We start from the raw sequence: 19,304 nt of genomic DNA on the forward strand, positions 1-19,304 counted from the left end.
TTATTCATTCTCCTCAAGCAGCCTAACACAGATGCGTTGCAACTCATCCACTTCATTCTTCAAATTTTCGTTAATCTTCAATGCAATTTGGAGTTCTAACACTTGGGGTTCAAGCCTATCAATGACCTTCTTGAAGTCAATCACTTGATTATAAGCCGTAATCAACTTTTCATCCTTTGCATTAGCAGCAGAACGAAGCTTAAAAATGGCATGCTCAAGATCTTGAATTTGAGGTATGTAACATCCAATCTTCTTCTTTGCACTTTCATACTAAACTTAGATCATGTCAAGCCTAATCTTCAAGTTAATGATCTCCTGGTGAGCGGTCTCAAGCTGCAGAGAAGTGGGGGCAGAGATATTGGACCCCTTCAAAGTGATGAGCTCACACTCAAACCTCTTGATCTTCTCAGCAAAAGAATAAGCTTCAGCTGTCATAATCTTTGTCATTCATTAGCAGCCTTGGTATCCTCTTAGTCAAGGAGCATAGAATCGACTGCCAGAATTATCATTTTCTGCATCATAATAAGCAGAGCATTCATTCTATATCGGGTTGTATGCTTCACAAAGAAACTTAGGCAAATAATCCCTCTAACGCCATCAACAAGCTTGGCACACGCGTCCATGTCTTCAAGCAGATCTGGCTTTAAAGTGCACAGATCTCAGTAACCTTTCTAGAAACAGGCTTGGCGGATTTCTCACAATTGCCCACTCGAGTAGTTTTATCTTTCTCAACAGGTGAACCAGTTTCAGCAGCAAAAGAAATAGGCCTTAGCGCCACTTTAGCAGCGAAGTCCACCTTATCGTTCTTCATAGTAGCAAGCCTTTCCAAAGGTGAATCAGACTTAGTTCCCAATATACGACTTGGCACAAATTTTGGCACTAGGGGCACGGAGGAACCTCTATGCTGAGCAATCCTATTAGCAATCGTACTAGCTACTTTCGGCATGGCAGACTTCACCAGCTCAGATTTAGCGCTCTCATCTTTCTTCCTCTTGGAATAAATCAAGTCAATCACAAGCCTATCGGCAGTGGGTGAACCCTCACGAGCAATGGAGGAAGCCCTCGGCTTTTTCTCAACTGGTATCTCTTAAGGAAGAAGGGAATATCTCTTCTTTCCACCCTCATTCACAGCAGGGTCCACGACATCCATTGAACGAGCTAATGCATCTACCTTTATCTGTTTTATCTCATCTCTCAGGGACAACCCACTTATCTCCCGACGAAAAAGACTAAGTAGCCAACGCCATTCACGGTACTCAGCAAGGGTACCTAAAGCAACATGCACCTTCTTCATATCTGGAGAAGTCTTGAGAGTTGTGCCAAATTTCGAATCTATATAGACAGAGGATGATAGTTAACAAATTAGAAAACGGCTTAACAAAAGCACAAAACAGCCTAGAGACTAGGTAGTCTACTTATCGGAGATGAAAATCGTCGGAACGCGCAACTTAGGGGAAGAATCAAACTCCCACTCTCCACTGGTCTCCAAAGTCTCCTTGGCCCAGTCATGATCTCCCTTGCTCAAATGATCGAAAAGGTTATGGCAGGATCACAGTTGCCCAACTCCATCAATATGGCATATATCAAAGAAGTACTAGAATTTGTTGATGGTCACATCTAAGTTAAAAAATTGGCTTAGATTGAGGAATCCCACCATCACACAAACTGCATTTGGAGAACATTGAGCGGGGGCACATTTCATAGAGCAAAGCACTTCTTGGAAGAAAAGTGGCATAGGAAAAGTAAATCATAACACAAAGTAGTAGGGGTGAAATTTTATAGCTCTCAAAGCCCCACTACATGACTCACAGCTGCTACTCTCCTTGATACGCTCCACACACACCCCAGATGGAATGGCGTGCTTATATGCTTTAAGGAAATCTCTGAACGAGTCATCGAAGCTAATTTGGAAGTGAGTAGCCTTGAAGTAGCCCACTTTATTCAAAGACCCACTTAGCGATACAGCGGAGGCATACCATCATCACTCTTGTGGCTTGAAGAAGACATACTCGAAGATATTCTACGAGGATACAAGGAAGAATCATAACACGGCTGTACAAAAAAAATAAAAAAATTACATTAGGCCTCACGACCTAAGGATATCAGTCAAGGGAGCCCAGCCCGCGTTGGCTCCCATCTCTTTCTTGACCTTACACTCCAAGCAGCTTAGAGCACCAGGAGACCCAGCGCGCCAAGCGCTGGCATTCTCTCGACCTAAAAGCCTCCCGACCCAATCCAAAAAGAGGGGCTGGCGCCCCGCGCCTCCTTTTTTCTTTTCTCTCGTGCATGGGCCTAAGCCCAATGGCCCAAAGATCAGAGACTCACATCGTCAGCCCAAGCCAAGAAGTTCCTGACCCGAGCCGAGCCCTAGCTCACCTCTACCGTCCACACCGCTGCACTTAAACCTCAACCTACGCCGAGCCCGGCCGCATCAAGCCACCCACGGCAACAATGTCGTGGCTCCTGTAAATGACTTTTTGACACATCCTTGACCCCCGTCGAGCCAAATTTCAAGCCCCAAGGCTCCAAAAAATTACGAAGACATTTTTTCTTACCTTGATGCGGCGTGAAGACGAAGAAAGCAACGAAAGGCGGTCATTTGCACAGGCAAGCATAAAAGATTGCTAGGGGAAGGATAACAAATATCCTCTAGCTTTCTCTCTCTTGTAGGGTAGAATAAATTGCTTTCTAAAGTTGATTTATCATCTACTTAAGGTAGACTTAAATAGACTTTAGAAGTTATTTGTTTCCCTTTCCTAGAAGGATCTAATTTCTAATTAATGTGGGAATATACATTAAGATAGGAAACAATATTATGTTTCCTAAAGCAAGGGAAGATCTCTACACCTGTTGCCCTTTCCTACGAGTAGCCCAACAGGTGTAGGGGCATTTGTGAAGCAAAAAATAATCAAGAAAATTATGGAGGTGACACATGGACTTTTGGGTGAAAAAGACAAAATTACCCTCGAGGCACACCAGGATTGCCACGCGCATGAAACGGACAATAACGGCTCAATCAAGAAAGAGTCAAAGGTCATCAAAATGGTATTTATTCAAATATCTCTCATCACTCCTCATCAAATCCTTATTCAAAAGGTAACTCTCAATTTTCCTATTTAATTTAGGATTAATTGCCATGTTAATTGCAAGATATTATTTCACATAATATCTTGCAATTAATCACACAATTCCACCATAAATGGCCGGCCACTCCCCTATACATAGCCCTATTATCCCACTAAAAAGTTAAGTCATTTGATACCCACAAACTGCAAAACACATTCTTTTCAGAATTCTAACTTTGGCATCGGAGATTCTTTGGCCAAAGCCCCCCCCATTCATCGTGGCCGCATGAGGCTTTTGGCCTTAATCTTAGGTGTTAATATTTTGCAAGTGCATTTTCGTCTAAGGAGAAGACGGCGAAAATTTGCATCCACAATACCTTTGAGTATAATATTAAGAAATCTATTGTTGGATAGGTATATCAGTGTTATAACATTATCGAACACTGGATTGCGTGTGTGTGTGTGTGTGTGTATTATGTTGTGAGGTTAAAGCTTAGTAGGTTTGCATTCACTCATGCACCTCATATCTTTTGTTCGAATTCCTTCTTGTCGCGTATTACTTGTATAACAATATTTAAAAACAATTATTATTAAGAAGAAAGAAAAGAGTTCGCAACTATTACAATAATTTAAAAGAAGGGGGCTTTGTACCCGAGATGTAAGAGTTTAGAGAGATTTAGTAAGAAAGTTTAGAGAGAGAAGAAATAAAATTGTGAATTGTATATCTGAATAATATTACACTTGGTATATATATATACCATCATTTACATATATCCTCACTACTTATCTTACTAGCTAAGTAAAGTAAAACAAACTTCTCACAACTTTACTTGACTACCCTTAACATCCCCCCTCAAACTAAGCTGAGGTAGCCGAAGTGAGAGTTTGTCACGGAGAAAAAGAAACCGATCCTTGGATAAGGCCTTAGTACATATGTCGGCAGTTTGATCCTGTGTACAGACAAAATGCACAGTGATGGAGTTGGCCAAAACTTTCTCACGAATAAAGTGATAATCAATCTCCACATGCTTGGTTCAAGCATGAAACAGAGGATTCTTCGCAAGAGAAAGAGCAGATATGTTATCACACCAAAGTTTAGGAGGGCACGGAAGCAGGAGACCAATATCAACTAACAGCTTGCAGATCCAAGTTAACTCAGCAGCAGTATTAGCTAAAGAACGATATTCCGCTTCAGTTGAGGATCGAGCAATAGTGGGTTGCTTCTTGGCACTCCAACTAATAAGAGAATCACCCAGAAAAATACAAAAACCACCTGTGGAACGCCGATCAATAGTGCAACCAGCCCAATCGGCATCTGAGAAACTATTAATACTGAGGGGTGCAGAGCATTTGGGAAACCAAAGACCAAGAGTAATCGTGCCCTTCAAGTATCGGAGAATATGCTTGACAACCTGAAGATGTGATTCTCGAGGAGTGTGCATGAACTGACATACGAGATTGACTGCAAAGGACAAATCGGGTCGGGTCCAGGTTAAGTATTGAAGGCCGCCAACTAAGGATCTGTAGTCTTCAGGATTGGACAGTAAGGGAGAAGAATGATCCAATTTAGAAGTACTCAGAGGAGTAACACAAGGTTTAGCACCATCCATGTGTGCCTTCTTGAGAAGATCCAGAATATATTTAGTTTGATTGATGAAGATGCCCTGGGAAGATCGCTTGACTTCAATACCAAGAAAATAATGCAGGAGTCCCAAATCCTTAACAGGAAATAATGCACATAGTTGAGAAATCACAGATTGACAAGCTGCAGAATCAGGGCCAGTGACAAGGATATCATCCACATAGACCAAGACATAGACCACTGAATCACTGTTCTTAACAAATAAAGAGTGATCATTGTTGGATCCAGAGAAACCAAGAGACTGTAATGCAGTTGTTAACTTGGCATACCAGGCTCGGGGAGCCTGTTTGAGACCATACAGAGACTTATGCAAGTGACAGACATGATGGGGTTGAGTAGGATCTTCAAACTCGGGAGGTTGAACCATAAAAACAGACTGAGTGAGGGTGCCATGCAGAAAAGCATTACTCACATCCAACAGGTTGATAGACCAATCAAATTTAGCTGCAAAGGTTAAGAGAATGCGGATAGTGACTGGTTTGGCAACCGGACTGAATGTCTCATTGTAATCTAAGCCCTGTTGCTGATGAAATCCCTTGGCAACCAGACGGGCTTTGTATCTGTCCACTGAGCCATCAGGGTTCCGTTTAATACGAAAAACCCATTTACAACCTACTAAATTTTGAGAGGAAGTAGAAGGAACCAAAGACCAGGTACCAGTTTGAAGAAGCGCATTGAACTCTTCCTGCATAGCTTGTCGCCAGGGTAAGTGTTTAGAGGCTTGAAGGTAGGTGGAAGGTGTGTAATCAAGAGATAAAGAGGAGGGAAGATGATGCTTAGTTGCTAGAAGAGCCTTCGGTTTAAAAATACCAGATTTTGATCTAGTGGTCATAGGATTAATATTAGGTAGAGAAGAGGGTGGTAAGGAATCTGTAGAAGAAGAAGGAGATAAGGGAATGGAATCAGAGATAGGTAACGAGACAGGAGAGGAATGAGTAAATGTTAATGAGGTTGGGATGGAGGGGGAATTGAAAAGAGATTTGATGCGTAAAATAACTAAGCACACAAATTAAACCCTCTTTTTGACAATTGTAGTATAGATGTAAGTAGGGTATCGTTCTAGGCCAGGGATTATGAGGGATTGCTAATCTATTCTAAATTAATTTAAAAATATTAAATAAGACTCAAGGACACAAAATTAGGCTAAAAACTCTAATAACTCGAAACACACTTAAAATGACTCAAAATAATGAAAACAATTAAATTAAACACTAGGAACTGAAATGGACGGAAATTAAATTAAAAGACTAACAATAAAGAAAACTAACTAAATAAAATAATTTAATAATGGATGGGTGTTTGGTTTTGATGAAAAGTAAATTAAACTTAATTAAATTACAGAATTGATAAAAACGTAAAATTAAGGTAAAATGATAAATGACGGACTAGCTAGAGGGTTCTTCTCCACACATGACACATATGCAACCTAAATTGATTTTCAGTTGTTCTTTCAATAAATTTTGAATCTCAATACTCCAGATTAACCGTGAATAGCACTTTTTTAATCTTCAAGTTTTCCTTAAGTTATTGAATTGGACGGAAAAACGCATACAACAATTCAAAACATTCTTCAAAAGTCCCCTACGTGAAAAGCACAATAGAGATACAATCAAAGATCATTAAACTTTGTGAAAACTATAAGCATTGACGAGGCATTCGTAACTATGAAAAGCATGATACTCTTGCCAAGAATTTACTTAACGTGATTGTGACTAGCAACCTTTACTACTTGTGAAAATAAGTTCATAACGATTAGGTGAAATTCACTTATATTCTAGCATCAAATTCATGCATGTAAATTAAGCGTGCACTCTCAACCAACATACACAAATCAGTTTTTATACGAACGGATAAGTAAATTGAAATCACAACTTATGAAATCACAACCGAAGGTAATCAATTCATATTACAAATATATTCATGGTTTCGAATTAACCTCTAGCCAAAATAAAATTAATTACACATTATTAAAACAAAAATAAAATAGGAGTTTGGAAAGATTAAACCGAAAGAAAGGATCTGCTGCTTGGACTCTGAACTGCATTTTCATGCTGACCTCCTGTCCTCCTCGCCACTGACTTCCCTTCCTCAAACTGCCCAATGGCAGCACTCTCCTCTCGGTCCTCTTCCTGCATCTCTGCGAGCTGCCCAAAGGGCAGCTCCCTTCTCTCGCTCCCAAAACCCCCCGTCTAACCTTTCTCCCCCACGTATATATTCTCACCCTTTTGTTTTCTTCTTCTGCCCGTGTGGCAGCTGTCCCGTCCTTCCCCCAATCCCGTGCGCACTCTCCTTCCTCACGTTTCTTTTGCTGCCAAAGGGCAGCCTCTGCCTTCCACCAATCCCCTGGTTGTCGCACTCCCGTCTGACCTCCTGCGCACTGCTGCCAAAGCAGCCCCCCCAGTCTCTCCGCGTGTCTCTGCGAGCTGCCCAAAGGGCAGCTCCTTTCTCCCTATTTCCTTTCGTTCCTGCTGCGCCTCTGCCCTCCTTTTATTTCTGCTTTTTGTTTTTCAAGGCTGCAAGGGCAGCTAAGCTGCTTCTCCCCCCTCTCCTCACGTCTCTTCTTATTCCCATCATTTTTCTTATTTTTTTATTCTTTTCTTTTCTTTATTCCTTCTTTCTTCTTTTTTTCATTTCTTCTTTGCCGTTCCTCTCATCTTCTACAAAACAAAACCATCATGATGATGTTTCAAACATCATCATGACTTATCATTATTATATTTTTTTTAATTTAATTTAAAAGCTGATCTACACAGACAGTTTTGACAAATTTATTACATAAAATTTCACTTGTTCTATTTTTATTTTCTTTGCATAACAAATCTTATAAACACAAAAATAACGTAAATAGCTCAAAAATATAAGGAACTAACTAAGAAAAGACGAGTGAATTTGAAGTAAAAATATATATAAATATGATCCGATCAAGATTGAACTGGAGAGGAAGGACGGATAGGAGGTGAAGAAGAATGAAAAGGAAATGTGGTTTCATCAAAGATAACATGGCGAGAGATATAAATTCGCCCAGTTTGAGCATCCAAACAACGATAACCTTTATGATTAAGGCTATAGCCTAAAAAGACACAAGCTTTGCTTCTCGGATCAAGTTTAGAGGAAGTGTAAGGTTGGAGCCAAGGATAACACCTACAACCGAAAACTTTCAAAGTTGTGTAATCTGGGAGTTTATGAAACAAGATTTCCCAAGGAGAGAGTTTACTACCAGTAGGCATGTGATTGATGAGATAAAGAGCCGTGGAGAAGGATTCAACCCAATAAGAATGAGGTACTTGAGATGCTGTAAGAAGAGTCCGAGCAGTTTCGGCTAAATGCCGGTGCTTTCTTTCAGCACACCCGTTTTGTTCTGGAGTATGAGGGCAGCTCAGTTGATGAGAGATCCCATGTGTCTTCAAGAAATCAGAAAATTGATGATTAACAAACTCTCCACCAGAATCAGATCGCAGAGTAATTGTGAATTGTATATCTGAATAATATTACACTTGGTATATATATATACCATCATTTACATATATCCTCACTACTTATCTTACTAGCTAAGTAAAGTAAAACAAACTTCTCACAACTTTACTTAACTACCCTTAACACGAGATACATGTGAAAGAGAAATATCATTCAACTGTAGGGCTATGGATATCCAATGTCTTAGAAGAAAAACACGAAACTGTCTTTCCCTTTTCCAATTTTTAGGAAGATTATTGTTGAGTTCAGCTATGTAGAGTGGTTCACCGATCTCCGGATTCTAAACATTCCATTTCATTTGTGTCCTACTTTAAGGATCCTCCTATAAAGAAACAACAAAATTGAAAATCATTTAATTGTATAACATTTTTAATATAAAGATATTATTTAGATTAAGGAGTGAGAACTTTAGGTTAAGTCACACAATGAGATAATCTAACTATTTGATATCAAACTTATCATCTACAAGAGATAAACATAAGGCCTTCAATTTACAAGTAAAGAAGAATACTAGCACAATTAAAACATGTACGACCTGGAGGTTAAGTGCCGACAGACAAAAGTATAAACTTCTTTGTGAGTAGGTTCCCACATAAATTTCTTTCTTTTCCTTAAAACAGGTATTTATGTCACAATAATAACAACAACAATTGACAATAACTATCACTATAATCTGTTTAGGTGAGAATTTGAATTAAATATGTCCGTAAAATAATAATGTGTGTGTGTGTGTGTGTGTCGTGTAAAAGAAGGCAAAGAATAGAAGCTTGATGCGCAATTTCCTTGTTGAGTTTAGGCTTTGTTACTTTTCTAAGGGTTTGACTGCAATGCTTAACTGATCCATTGCTACAAGATTAATGGGTGCCGTGTCGGCACAATCAACATCATATGCTGTTTAGTTCATCTGTAAGGTAAACTTTTAGCTGTTGTGGAAATTAAAATGCTTGCAAGCCATTAAAGTCAAGGAGGTTATCCTTGTCAAAAGCAACATCTCTGAAAGGCTAATTAGATATAATATATATGTTTGCATGAATCGCATGTTGTACTATAAAAATTAAAAAGAAAAAAAAAACAAAAGCTTACTACCTAATCCTACATAATTACTTGGTTGAGACTTAAGTGTTTCGTTTTCTATAGCACCAATGTATTGTTTAACATTGTCTTTTTAAGAATAAGGGAGTAAAAATCTCTAAAATTCATTTTGGTAATCAATTGTGTTATGAAGGAAATGCAACTTCGATTGTCTTTATCCGCACAACTGAAATCATTGACTCCATAGAAATTTAATATTTAAATTTGACACTATAATCTTCAGTTTCTTATAAAACTTTTCCAATTGACCTTGCATTAAAACTCCTCCGAAAAGAGGATTTTATCAAGAACCGTTTAAGTGCACATAAGAATTGAAAACAAGAAAAAGAAAGTAATAAGTATCTTTTTAATCAAATTGCCTTGCGAATATTAATGATAAATGATATAAAAACATAAGAAGCAATGAACCTATCAATCTTATAAATAAAAAAATTAATATTGGTGATGCATAAGCCATTTATTCAGTAAATAAATAGGTCATTCAATTCTCAATTAATTATTGTAACCGTTAGGCCATTGATTCCTCAAACATATAGGTTATTTATTTATCAATTAATTAGGCAATTGATTCTTCCTATTGAATTAGGGTATTTGTATAATTTACTAGGACAGCCACACCACTATATAAAGGTGGCTATGCCTCACATTACAAAACAATACAATAATTCTCTAATTGTTATAAATAGGCAAAAGTTAGAGAAATAACCTTTGCTAAGAGCGAGAGCGAAGTGGGTGTAATATATCACACTGTTTTGTTTATTAACTAAAACAGAGTGATTGCAGGTAAAAGAGAAATAGGAGAATGCAGAAAGTATTCTAACTTATCTTTCTTCTTTTATTGCTTTTGTATCTGTGTGTTTTGAACACTCGTAGTGCTCTATTTATAGAGCAACTACCTTGAAAACTTACAAAAACTTCACTATTTAGCATATGAATCTTTAATGTATACATGTGGGCAAACATACCCACTGTTTACAACACTCCCCCTTGGATGCCCACATATCAACATCAGTTGCCTCGTTAAAACCTTGCTTGGAAAAACCTAGTGGGAAAAAACCATAGCAAAAGAAAAAGAGTACAACTTTACCTGGATTGTTGATATGGTGTTAAGCATGCTTATGTTGCCTCGTTAAAACCTTGATAGGAAAAATCCAGTGGGAAAAATCCTAATCGAAGGAAAAGAGTACAACATGCATGTATCATGGATGCTCCCTCTGAATTGTATCTCCCCCTGATTTCGTATTCTTCAAATTTGTAAGCCGACGTAATCCAATTCCCTGCACTAACTTCTGAAATGTGCACTTCGGTAGAGATTTGGTGAACAAGTCTGCCAAATTTTCATTGGAACGGATTTGTCTGACTTCAATAACTTTAGCCTTCTGAAGCTCATGTGCACTGAAAAACCTTGGAGATATGTGTTTAGTTTTATCACCCTTGATGAATCATTCCTTCATCTGAGCAACACAAGCTGCATTATCTTCATGAATGACAGTTAGAGTGTTTGTCTTTGAAGGTAAACCACATGAATTCCGGATGTGATGGATCATTGATCTTAACCAAGAACATTCACAACTTGCTTCATGTAAAGCAATTATTTCTGAGTGATTGGAAGATGTTGCAACTAATGTTTGCTTTGTTGAGCGCCATGAAATTGCTGTATCTCCATTAATGAACACATATCCAGTTTGTGAGCCTGCTTTATGCGGATCGGAGAGAAAGCCAGTATCTGTATATCCAACAAGGATTTGGTCATTTGTGGACTTGTCTGAGTAGAAGAGACCCATGTCTGTTGTCCCATGAAGGTATCTTAGAACATCTTTAACTCCTTTCCAATGACGAATTGTTGGAGTAGAGTTATATCTGGCTAACAAGTTTACTGAAAAAAGTTATATCTAGTCTAGTACATTGTGCTAAATACAATAAAGCACCTATTGCACTCAAATATGGTACTTCTGGACCAAGGACCAGTTCATCATCTTTTTTTGGAATGGATCTTTCTTAATGTCCAAAAAATGAACGACCATTAGGATGCTAAGTGGATAAGCCTTGTCCATGCCAAATCGCTTCAGTATTTTTTCAATGTAAGCTGATTGATGGACCAAAATTCCATTAGCACAATGTTCAATCTACAAGCCGAGACAATATTTTGTTTTCCCAAGGTCTTTCATTTCAAATTCGCTTTTCAGATACTCAGCAGTTTTATTGAGCTCTTCAGGAGTTCCAACTAGGTTCATATCATCAACATATACTGCCACTATAGCAAAACCAGTATTTGATTTCTTAATGAACACAAAAGGACAGATGACATTGTTGGCATATCCTTCTTTGATCAAATACTCACTGAGACGATTATACCACATCCACCCAGATTGTTTCAGCCTATATAATGATCGCGTTAATTTGATTGAGAACATACCTCGTGGTTTATTAGTCGTTTCATGCAACTTAAGTCCTTCTGGAACTTTCTTATGTATGTCAGTATCTAATTCTCCATATAGGTACGAATGACATCCATAAGTCGCATATCAAGTTTCTTTGAAACCACTAAACTTATTAAGTAACTGAACATAATTGTGTCCCTTACAGGAGAGTATGTCTCTTCATAATCAATTCCAGGTCTTTGTGAAAAACCTTGTGCAACGAGTCTTGCTTTATATCTTAGAATCTCATTTTTCTCGTTGTGTTTCTTTATGAATACCCATTTGTATCCTACGGGGTTCACACCAGGCAGGGTTTGGACTACTGGTTCAAAAACACTTCGCCTTTCCAAGGAATTTAATTCTGCCTGGATTGCATCTTTCCACTTAGGCCAATCATGTCTCTGTTTGCGTTCATCAATAGAGCGGGGCTCAATGTCATCGCTTAATATGATTTCAGTGGCTATTGCGAAAGCAAACATATCGTTGATGATTACTTCATTTTGATCCCACAATTCATTAGTACATGCATAATTTATGGAGATTTCTTTGCTTTCATGTACTTCTGTCTCTTTGGGACATGTGTCTCGTCAAGGACATTTACTTTTTCAGAAAATTTAGAATCATGAATTGTGGATTTATCATTCACTTTCTTTTCATGAATGATTTCATTTGGATTTAGCTGTGCCCTCATCTTTGTCTTTCGAGGGGTTGAATCTTTTGAACCTGGTGGTCTACCACGCTTCAGGCATGCACCAAATGAATCATTCGCTACCACTTAATTTTGTCCAACATGGACATCAATTTTTACAGGTGCATTTGCAGCTAGTATATGTGACTTTGTCATTTTCGAAGCATCATTAAATGCATCTAGCATTTGATTAGCAATACTTTGAAGATGAATAATCATTTTCACTTCATCTTCACATTGAGTGTTTCGTGGATCAAAATGAGATAAAGTGGGAACAACCCATGTTAGCTCTAGCCGTTCTTCTGGAACGATCTTTTCTCCCCTTAACGATGGGAAGACTATCGCATCAAAGTGACAATCAGCAAACAAGCTGTAAACATATCACGCGTTAAAGGTTCCAAATATCTAATGATAGATGGTGAATCAAAACCCACATAAATTCCCAGTCTGCGCTGAGGTACCATTTTAGTGCGTTGTGGTGGTGCAATAGGCACTAAACAGCACAACCAAAAACTCGTAAATGTGAAATGTTTGGCTGATGCCTAAACACGAGTTGTATTGATGAGTATTGGTGGTTGGCTATGGGTCTCAACCGAACTAATGATGCAGCATGTAGCAGCATGTAAAATGGCATGTCCCCATGCAGAGACTGGCAATTTTGTTTTCATGAGCAAAGTGCGAGCTATGAATTGAAGCCGCTTGATAAATACCTCTGCTAAGCCATTTTGAGTATGGACATGAGGAACAGAGTGTTCAACATCAATGCCCAGTGTCATGCAATAATCACCAAAGGTTTGAGACGTAAATTCACCAGCGTTATCAAGTCGGATTGACTTAATGGGATAATCTGGGAATTGTGCTCGCAACTTAATTATCTGAGCAAGAAATCTTGCAAACGCTACATTTCGAGTAAACAATAGGCAAACATGTGACCATCGGGTAAAGGCCATAATGTGGTTGAATAGGCCCACAGATATCCCCTTGAATTCTTTGCAAAAATGATGGGGATTCAACATCAACCTTTAGTTGTGATGGTCTAATTATCAACTTCCCTTGGGGAACAAGCCTTGTAAGGGTTATCATTTGAGACATCAATGTGTCTGCTCAATAATGGATGTCCATTAGAGTTGGTACTGATTATATGCATTATGGTAAATCCTGGATGACCCAGACAGTCATGCCAAAGCATATAAACTTTTGAATCAATAAACTTCTGGTTGATGATAGTATGTGCCTCAATTGTCTTTATGTATGTATAATGCAATCCACTCGATAAACCATGCAATTTCTCCAATATATGCTTATGGGTATCATTGGAGGTAATACATAGATATTCCATATTTTCTGCACTTTTCATTTCAATGTGGTATCCATTTAGACGTATGTCTTTAAAACTCAACAAATTTCGAGTGGATCTAGTAACGTACAACGCATTTTGTATGAACAATATTGTTCCATTTGGTAACATGATCTGGGCTTTTCCTAACAATGATCTGGGCTTTTCCTAAGCCTTCAATTACATCTGATTTCCCTGATATTGTTGTTACCTTTACTTTTGCAAGTGTCAAGTTCGAGAAATACTTTCGATCTTGAATAATTGTATGCGTAGTTGCGTTGTCTGCAAGACAAAAATCTCCACCATTGCTCTTGTTTTGAGAATAACCATAATTTTTATCCATGCTCTCTGAGTAATGGAAATTACAATTAAAAGCAGTTTATTCATACTGGAATACTACTTTGAAAATGCAAGCATTAAATCACAAGTACAAATAACAAGAGTACATCAAACATAAATGATTTAATCGGACCCAAACACTTCATTCCCTCTTTCAATAATGAAGTCTGAAACATCCAAGTGGTTGTGTTCAATTGTACTGATAAATCGAACACCAGATCAGGTATATCCATCTGTTTAGTCTGGTCAAGGAAATTGGTCTCGACACCCTTCTCCTTGAGGGAGGCTTGATACAAATCCACCAAATGTTTTGGGGTAAGACAGGTATATGCCCAGTGTCCATTGCCACCACACCTATGGAAAACTCCTTCAGGATTTCTAAGAGTGTTCATATGAACTTTGCCTCTTTGGAGATTTGCATTTTTAAAGCTCGAGCATGTATTATGCCTTGGAACCTGGTTGTGAAACTAGACACCATGGTTCTTGCCCTTTCGGCCTCATTTGTAATTATTACCATGAAAAGATGTGGTATTCCATTCAAGGGAAGCAGCATTCACTTTTGGGAATGGTGCCGATCCAATAGGCTAGGACTAATGATTCTTCATCAGAAGCTCATTTGTTTTGCTCAGCTATAAGGAGCACAGATATCAACTGGTTGTACTAAATAAAGCCTCGCTCTCTATACTGCTACTGCAGGAGCACGTTAGAGGCATGAAAAGTGCTGAAAGTCTTTTCCAGCATGTCTTCCTCAGTAATGGTTTCCCCACAGAGCTTCAACTGGGAGGTAATTCTAAAGATAGCAGAATTGTACTCAGCCACCGTCTTAAAATCTTGGATCCTTAGGTGAGTCCACTCATAACGAACCCTCGGAAGAATCACCATTTTCTGGTGATTGTATCTATTTTTCAGTGCCTTCCAGAAGGTTAGTGGATCTTCAATCGTGAGGTACTCACTCTTCAATCCCTCATCAAGGTGGCGACGGATAAAGATCATGGCCTTTGCCCGATCTTGAGATGATGCACTGTTATCCTCCTTAATAGTTTCTCCAAGAAGATTTGCTGCCTCCAGATGAATCTTAGCATCCATTACCCAGGTAAGGTAATTCTTCCCAATAATATCCAAGACAACAAAATCAAGTTTTGCCAAGTTCGCCATTTTCTTTTCTGAAAGAAAATTGAGGTGTGTAAGAACTTGCAATATTGTGTATTCTAGAGGAATATATTGTTAGAACTTCTAGTTCTTACAAATTTTTCATTTAGATCTTCAGGCCAAAATGATAAGCACTTGAAATTTCAGGCTCGAGATTTACATGATGAATGAGGAGGGTGATTGTACCACACCATTCTCATTAAATAGCATATGATGGGCGATTATTCTGCACCACTCAAGCAATAGAAATTTAAATATGCAGAGCAGGGTGGGTGATTATACCACACCACCTAAAATTGCAATAAAATTAAATAGCAAGCAAATTTAAATATGTAGGGTAGGGTGGGCATTTATACCGTTCCACCTAAAATTTGCAGTAAAATTAAATCTGCAGTCCAAGATGGGCGATGATACTACACTATCTTTGATCGCAGCAAAGATAAATAAACATTGAGTTAGAAATTAAGAACTACACCAAACAAGAAATCTAAGATATAAGTCACTATTATGTTGAGAACTAAAAGCAAGCATGGTGCAAACAATTCTTCACGAGGGTATATCCAACAGGTGAGGCAGAGGAAGAAGAAGAACAGTAAAATCCTTGAAGGAAACATTTTTTTTCTTTCAACGAAGAGAAATGAGAAATGTTTTAGGGTTAGAGAGTCATGCTGATAACGTGTTATAAATAGGCAAAAGTTAGAGAAATAACTTTTGCTAAGAGCGAGAGCGAAGCGGGTGTAATATATCAGACTGCTTTGTTTATTAACTATAACAGAATGATTGCAGGTAAAAGAGAAATAGGAGAATGCAGAAAATATTCTAACTTATCTTTCTTCTCTTATTGCTTTTGTATCTGTGTGTTTTGAACGCTCGTAGTGCTCTATTTATAGAGCAACTACCTTGAAAACTTACAAAAACTTCACTATTTAGCATATGAATCTTTACTGTATACATGTGGGCAAACATACCCACTGTTTACAACACTAATAGAATTCTCTCACTCTCTTTCAAATTATTTTCCTTTACAACATGTTATTAGCACTTTTTCTCTGTAATACCCCGTATCCAAAAAAAATGGTTATATATATGTATAATATTATTTTGTTAGGCCTTAAACTTATTCTTTTTACTTATTGATAGAAAATCACCATTTCTAGCTTCATTGATCTTTAATTTGAAGCATAATCAGGAACAAAGAGCTGAGAGCTTGAAGTGGGGATTATCTAACTAGAATTGGTGTATATTTTTTTTTAACAAATGGTGAGCTGGCAATATTTTGTGGTTTAAGAGTGTTGCTTCACAAGGCTAAGAGGAATCTTAATCAATTGGCTACAATATTCTCTATTCAATTTTGTTCCATATCTTCCAGTGAGGTGAGAACGGGTGGGATTCATATTCCTTAGAGTTTGGACGTGGCTTTTGAGCATTTGTTCACATGCATGGTAATGATTATAACATGATTAGATATTATTGCTTCCAATTACAAGATATCTAAGTGTAGCAAAGAATTTGGGACATGTCATTGAAGCCTTAATTGTGGATTCCATTTCTTCAACCATAAAAGCAAAGGGAGAAGAGAAACGGAAGGAAGAACAACAACATTGCCACACCAGCAAGAAGAATGTCTTCTTCCTCAGACCACTCCCTCCTTCACTATCCATTTCTTTCATATTATGTGAAGGCTCAAAGTCATCTCCAGTGTACTTTGTAAATCTTCTTGCATAGGGAAAACAAAAATGCATATGCAACTCTAGTTGACGTAGCCGATTTGGTGAACCACTTAAATCTATGTGTGCATTATTACAAGTTGTAAGAAGAAAGGAAAGAAAAGAAAAAGAGTGCGAAGCAAAAGCAAGAGTGAAAAGGAAGGAGAGAATGAGTAAGGAGAACTAGGGGTCGGTTTATAGAAAAGAGAGGGGAAGAATTTCAAAGGAAAAAGGTAAACCTAACAGTAGTTATTGAGGGAAATGAAAAGAAGGAGCAAAAAATGATAAAAATACATTAAAAGGGTAAAGTGTTGTGTGGAAGGAAAAGGAGAGTCGGGTGAAAGAAAGTGATCAAGTTTATGAGTGAGAATGTAAAGGAAGTAAGATGAGAAGAGGTAGAAGTGGTGGGCTAAAATAAAAATAATAGATGCTATTTGGAAAGGGAAAAGCTAGAGACATGATTTCATGCTTTTTGGCCTTTGAGACATACATTTCACACTAACGATTCTCTTCTCTAACATGGATGTCTATTCCTTTCTAATAAAAACAAGTTGCTCAACCAAGATGGATGAGACGATGGAAAAATATATAGAGTGGTCAATGAGCAACACTTTATATGATGGATTATAAATTATTACCTTGCTTGTTAACTAGTTTGAATTATATGTTGATTTAATGGGCACGTGATTTTTATGTCTACATTGTGTTATATATGTATATGCATTGCAAAGCAAGAAAAAGAGTTGTGTTGTGTCAAGTGCTTACTTGTGTAAAGTTTTTGAGTTGTGAGGATGTTCAGGGCTGAAGTTTGCTTTGAATATAAAATAATGAATCTTGTATATGTCAGGCGTTGAGGGAAGGGCTCGAATATACAATTGGGCGTTGGGGGAAGTGCCTGTATAATAAAGTGGAAATTGAGAGTTTAATTACAAAAATTGGGTTTAAGGGATGAACGGGAGTTAACTCATATTCTAAGGTATTCAGAGCCAAGGCGTATAAGCATGGTATGGGATGTGCATGCTTGGGTGTCTTAGGTATGTGTTAGCAGGATTAGAAGGGAGTGAGTTCATTCATGCATCTCATTGCATACATTTTATGTTTTTGCAAGAGCTACTCATTTCTATTATTATTTTAGTTGGCACTTTTGTTATGAATTAAGGTTGTATACTAATTTTTTTATTTCCCCTGCGTATTCAGTAAATTATATGTGGTAAACTCAAGCTTTTATTATGTAAGATTTGTTATGTGATGTATTGTGTAATCATGTCAAATTATTTTAATTTTTCCACCATATTGTGGTTGTAGAATTTATTTCTATAGCTAAGATATGGCTCACACCCTAGCTCGTGAATAGTCTTTATTCGCGGGTCAGGGCGTTACATTCTCTTAACCAGTGGCAAAGCTGTTAAGGCGCAAAGAGGTGCGGCCACCCTTCCTCTCGCCGGAAAATCCCCCCAGAAACCTTAGTTTGATGTGCTACTGCCCCCCTGCTCTATTCTCGCTAGAATCTGCAAACTACAGATGTCGTTCTTCATTGCTACTACTGTGTGCAACTTTATTTATTTATTTATAAATCCAAGCCGAAACGACATCGTTTCGGTGGTCTTGGTAAAACAAAAACAAAATGCACTGTTTAACTAAAAGTAAAAAAAATTATATATATATATTATTTGGGGGGGAGGGGGGACCAATGCTCAAACGCCAATCCTCGAACACTAACTATTTAGTAATTTAATACGGTGCTAGTAACACATTTGGGCCCACTCCACATACTTTTTCATGATTTGAACCGCTTATTTTCTAGACCAACATTGATGATCTTCCTTACAAAATTTCATCCAAATTGGAAAGTGTTTCATTATCTAATTACGATAGAGAAAAATAGACTGACACATTGTCACCCAAAAACAATGAATTTTTTATGGTAAGAATGAAAGGGCTAATGATTTCTCATTTGAACAAATTTTTCTAAGGATGATTTATGAATGTTGATCTAAAAAATGAACGGATTATTTAATGAAAAAAAATATTGTTGAGTGAGCCCAAACGTATGTTTAACTCTATATTAAGTTATTACAGTCACTCTTGATAAATAAACAAAAGGTTTATATTATTTTTTTTTTTTGGACAAACGATACGATCAGTGAGTTAAGTTGTTAGTTGTAAGGGAGGAGGGGGACTAGTGGAGGATTGAACCCTCATCAAGGTGCATAGGTATAATTGCTTTCTGTCACTACAATAAAGCGCCATCTGCAAATGGTTGTTTTGACTACACCCCACATATTTAAAAAAGTTCACATCTACTTTTTAAATTAAAATTTATCTTAATATATCCACGTAGTTTCCCATACTACCCTCAAACCCCCATGGGCTCTTTGTACACCCATACTCGG

At 37.7% G+C, this 19,304-nt stretch overlaps 1 protein-coding gene across 1 annotated transcript; it reads right to left on the bottom strand.

Annotated features, from left to right (window-relative positions):
- Positions 1 to 14,743: 14,743 nt before the first annotated feature.
- Positions 14,744 to 15,142, bottom strand: LOC126607738 (uncharacterized). Its single transcript, XM_050275487.1, has one exon. It carries the CDS (start codon positions 15,140 to 15,142, stop codon positions 14,744 to 14,746), a length of 399 nt encoding a protein of 132 aa, XP_050131444.1.
- Between the last annotated feature and the right edge of the window lie 4,162 nt (positions 15,143 to 19,304).

The sequence above is a fragment of the Malus sylvestris genome, chromosome 1 (genome assembly GCF_916048215.2).
Source record: "Malus sylvestris chromosome 1, drMalSylv7.2, whole genome shotgun sequence".
NCBI lineage: Eukaryota > Viridiplantae > Streptophyta > Magnoliopsida > Rosales > Rosaceae > Malus > Malus sylvestris.

What these genes read in the sequence shown, in the direction of transcription:
- LOC126607738 (XM_050275487.1), bottom strand. Translation starts at nt 15,142, where the DNA reads ATGGATGCTAAGATTCATCTGGAGGCAGCAAATCTTCTTGGAGAAACT.